At 46.3% G+C, this 5,000-nt stretch overlaps 1 protein-coding gene across 1 annotated transcript in view; it reads left to right on the forward strand.

The window, feature by feature from the left end:
* Positions 1-5,000, forward strand: part of dnah2 (dynein, axonemal, heavy chain 2) — a 182,303-nt gene that overhangs the window by 116,288 nt on the left and 61,015 nt on the right. Inside the window, exon 44 of the mRNA XM_031584949.2 lies at positions 2,792-2,909. Coding sequence (XP_031440809.1) covers positions 2,792-2,909 — 118 coding nt within the window. The remainder of the gene's footprint in view (positions 1-2,791; positions 2,910-5,000) is intronic.

A 5,000-nucleotide genomic window follows, 5' to 3' on the forward strand; every position in this document is an offset into this window, starting at 1 on the left:
AATGTGCCGCCGTTAGCAAAAGAGCAGTGTGGTAGCGCGACTCCACAAAAAAAAAAAAGAAAGAAAAAACAAAGCAGGCCACAAAGATACACACACACATGCACACACTCACAGCACTCCAGCCTGGATGAAAGTTCCTCCGCTCTCCGACGCGTTTGGCTCTGTGAAGTAAACTGACTGTTCAGAGGCGGTGAAAAGAGTAGCGGCGCTTCACAGTTAGCACTAATTGTTGCGCGTTAGCGACACCTTTCACCAACAATATGTTTGTGCGTCACGCTAAACGCGCCGTTTGATGCCGCCGCTTTTGAAGCCAGCCCACTCAATTGTAGCTTGCGCCCCTTGTCTCTTTGTGCTCTTGTGTCTCTCCGTGTTTTTTTTACTCTCGCTCTCTCTCTCGTTCTCTACCATTTTAGGCATAATTTTGTTGCAACGTGCGCCCTAAAAATATGGCATGGTATGTACGAACAGACCGCACTTCGCAACGAATCTTTGTGGATTTCACCTCTGCTTTTAACACCATCTAAAAGAACCTGATGATCCGGAAGCTTCACCCCCCCCCTCCCAGCTGATCCATCTCCTGCACAATTTCCTCACTTTCCTCAATTTCCTTACTCTGGACACTAAACTCAGCTTCGAACGACACACTAAGGACATTCAGAATAGGAGCCATCAAAAGACAATCAGCCATCTGTAAACTCAAAGGACTTTGTGTCACTCCTTATCTCTTCCCACATAAAGTATTGTGCAACCCATCCTGCTCTCCTGTTCCACCTGTTTCTTCAACATGCCGTCTGTCACAAACCGTGCAAAACTAACACTCGTAACGTGTCTCCCCACACCCAACCTCGTGGAGCTCAACTGTAAAACCATCACGCACATGACTGTAAGACCATCACACACATTGCAAGCACAATAGCACAGAACATCAAACACCCACTCAACTGCCACTTCACTGTAAAGCCCCCTGGGCAGCTACAGGTCCCTGCGGTGCAGAAGGGGCTTGCTGTGGCAAAAGCCTAGTACCCGTAGCCATGGCAGCACTGAAGCGGATAACTCACTGATGGAACTGAAAGGCTGGCTTTCTTCATTTGCCTGCTGCTGCCGTAGAGCACTAATACCGCCTGTTGCTGGTGTGTGTTGTCCTGGTGTGTGACACGTTGCGCTCTTCTGACTTATGCATATGCATTCATGGGAGGGTTGTGGGGAAAGTGGACGTTTTGGGCAGTTTTTGCGGGGGACAGCACACCTCTGTTTTGTGGTGACCGCAGGTTTAGTGCATTCAGCGTAAAACTGAAAGGAACAGTGTGCTCTTCAATTGACTCAGTGAAGAGGGTTGATTGTTTGTGTGATTGTGGTTGTTTACAGTGATAAGCTGGTGTGCACGTGGGTGAGAGACAGAAATAATTGAAGCAAAGGGCAGCATGTGGGTTCGTGCGGTAGAGAGCGTGGGTGTGTGTGTGTGTGTATGTGTGTGTGTGTGTGTGTGTGTGTGTGTGTGTGTGAGGCTGTGCACAAGCACCTTCCTTTCTCAGTTTGATTTGTTCTTGTGCTTCCTCATTCTTTTTTCCATTTTCCCTTCTCTCCCCCCGTCTCTCAAAACTCAATATATCTCTCCCCTCTTGTACTCTCTCCAGCTTTCACTGAACCTTTTTCTCTTTCCTTTTTTTTCTTTGTGTCACCCCATCTCCACTCTTTTTTGTACCCCCTTGCATCCATCAGTCGGTGTCTCTGCTGCTTGTTGCTGCGTGGGTGTATCTGCGTGTATGTGTGTGTTCCCTCTGTCCTCGCTGTCAGTCTCTGTGTGTAATTATCTGTGCCTTCAGTGTTCACAGTGTGTGTGTGTGTATGGGTCTGTGTGTGTGTGTGTGTGTGTGTGTGTGTGTGTGTGTGTGTGTGTGTGTGTGTGTGTGTGAGTGTGAGTGTGTGTGTGTTTGTGAGTGTGCGCGTGTGTGTGTGTTAGTGTGTGTGTGTGTGTGTGTGTGTGTGTGTGTGTGTGTTAGTGTGTTAGTGTGCGGACTGTGCGCGCGTGTGTGTGTGTGTGTGTGTGTGTGTGTGTGTGTGTGTGTGTGTGTGCAGGCTGTGTAATCCTGTGTGCCGTCAGAGGTTGGTCGTGTTCTCTCCTTCCCTCCGTGACTCAACCCCTCCGTGTCTATTTGCATCCTTCATATCCGTCTCTATCCTTCCTTCCTCTCCTCCTTCTCCTCTTCGTCTCTCTCTTTCCTCCCTCTCTCTCTCTTTCTCTCTGAGACCCTCTCTCTCTCTCCCTTCCCCTTTTTCTCACTTTTCTGACTCGACTCCACACTCTTTGCATATCTATTTTGGGTGTTTGCCTCTCCCCCACCATGCACCAACCCTCACCCTCCCCGGTTTCTCATTATCTCGCCTCTGTATCTACAAATACACACACACACACACACACACACACACACACACACACACACAAGCAAACAAATATACACTCACAAACTGTCACACACACATGTTTACACATACTGCCTCACACAAAGTTTCAGTCACATCTCTCTCTCTCTCTCTCACTCTCTCTCACACACACACACACACACACACACACACACACACACACACACACAACACAAATTTGCTACAAAAATGTATAAACACACACATACAAACATGACATGTTGCTTCACACATCCCTCTTATACCACATACATAAACCCTGGTCAATATCCACATCGTACAATTTTCATGACTGTTGTCAGTGTTTGTATCTGTATCCCTCCATGTTACCTTGTCACCCCTGTGACCTTTGGTCTTTGACCTTCCCCAGGAATGCCCCCTGAACCCCAAGGCAGTGAGTCTGGGCGAGTTATACGGCGAGTACGACCTCTCAACCAACGAGTGGACAGATGGCGTACTGTCCTCCCTGATGAGGAACGCTTGTGCAGGTACGCATATCTGGAGGGGGGGGCAAGAGAAGGAAAGAGAGAGAGAGGAAGGGAAAGAGAGAGATGTAGGAAAAGAGGGATGAAAGAAGAGGAAAGAGGAACAGAAAGAGTTAGAGAGCTGTGGGGAGAAGAGAGGTGAAAATTGAGAGATGGAGGAAAAGAGGGATGAAAGAAGAGGAACAGAGAGAGTTAAGGAGCTGTGGGGAGAAGAGAGGTGGAAAGTGGAGAGAGAGAGAGAGAGATGGAAGAGAGAAAAAGAGAGAGAAAAAGAAGGCAGACAGGACTGGGGAAATATGTAACGAAGAGAGGAGGAGTGGGATATGATGATTAGAAGACTCAGAAAGGCTGATGATCAAAAGACTAAAGACAGAGAAATATTTGAAGATGTTTCTTATTTGTGAGTGTGTGTGTGTTTGTGTGTGTGTCTGTGTGTGCGCGCATCTGTGTGTGTATGTGAGAGTGTGTGTGAGTCTGTGTGTGTGTGTGTGTGTGTGTGTGTTTGTGTGTGTGTGTGAGTGTGAGTGTGTGTGTGAGTGTGTATGCATGTGTTTGTGTGTGTTTGTATGTGAGTGTGTGTGTGTATGTGAGTGTGTGTGTGTGTGTGTGTGTGTGTGTGTGTTTGTGTGTGTGTGTGAGTGTGAGTGTGTGTGTGAGTATGTGTATGCATGTGTTTGTATGTGTATGTGAGTGTGTGTGTGTGTGTGTGTGTGTGTGTATACGTGTGAGTGTGTGTGAGTGAGAATGTGTGCGCATGTGTGTGTGTGTTTGTATGTGAGTGTGTGTGTGTGTGTGTGTGTGTGTGTGTGTGTGTGTGTGTGTGAGTATGTGTGTGTGTGTGTGTGTGTGTGTGTGTGTGTGTGTGTGTGTGTGTGTGTGTGTGTGTGTGTGTGTGTGTGTGTGTGTGCGTGCGCAGGCGGGGGGTACTGTGACTTAAAGGCGATGGCTGACAGTGAGTGTAAATGATTGTCAGTGGAAGAGAGCAGCGCTCCCAAAGCGACAGAGACTAGGAGACTGTCGGATTTACACGCAGCCAATCTGACAGAGGAGAAGGCAGCGTTTGAAAGCTCTCCTCTTTTTCTCGTCTCACTGCTGTAGTGAACGTGCTCCGTTAATGAACATCTTGCTCTCGCTCGCATCAGTGCACTCTCCCATACCGAGGGATCATGGCATCTGTCCTCAGTAACACAACAATGGCCATGTGTGTCCCACCACCTGTAATGGTCAGGATCTCCTCCTCATTTTTTCTAAGTGCAACAACTTGTTTCTACCATTTAACTCTCCTGTCATTAAAGGTGAAGTCTGCGTTTCTGGTGAAAAGTTATTGATTAGATTGAGCTCTACAGCCAATAAAATGACCCCCTTCCCTTCTGTACTACTGAAGCAACGTGTTCAATTGGCTGGAATTGTGTACGGCCCGGTCCGAGCCACTATACCCGGTTCCTATTTACAGAGCCTGGCCTGTACTAACACTGGAGTTGTTTTGAGTGCAAACACTGAACTGAGCTAGAGGATTGTGCGGAGCAATCCGCTGAATTTGACAAAAACTGTATTCAAGTAGAATAGTGGACTGCGCCTTTAAAGCCACTGCAGGAGAAAAATATGGAACAGCACTAATGAATCATTGTTAACATTTACATGCGTTTGTTTTTCTATATGGAAAATCACTGCAACAATGACAATAACCATATAAGCAGATTATAATGACAAAATTAGATACCCAATGACATCATGACAATGGCATGCTTCCAGCTGGGGGAGTACATTCCAGTGTTTCATTTTTGTTATGCTAATGCCTTACTGGGAAATATAGCAATTAGTATGTCTGTTTACTGCTAATATTCTCATTACTCCCTAACAGTGAGATTTGGTACACAAACTCACCCATTGTCAAGTTAAAATGTAAAGGCAATTTAGTAGAGTAAAGTAATTTAATCCTGTTATTCCACAGATGGAGAAATCCTGTAAACATATGTGAACATTTGCTCCCCATGAAGAGACCTAATAAATAGAACGATCAACAAAATGTCAAAATGCATAACAAAATCATCATTGGAGGAAATGGTGGTTGCCATGTGAAATCTCTAATGTACA

The sequence above is a fragment of the Clupea harengus genome, chromosome 18, assembly GCF_900700415.2.
Source record: "Clupea harengus chromosome 18, Ch_v2.0.2, whole genome shotgun sequence".
Classification (NCBI taxonomy): domain Eukaryota; kingdom Metazoa; phylum Chordata; class Actinopteri; order Clupeiformes; family Clupeidae; genus Clupea; species Clupea harengus.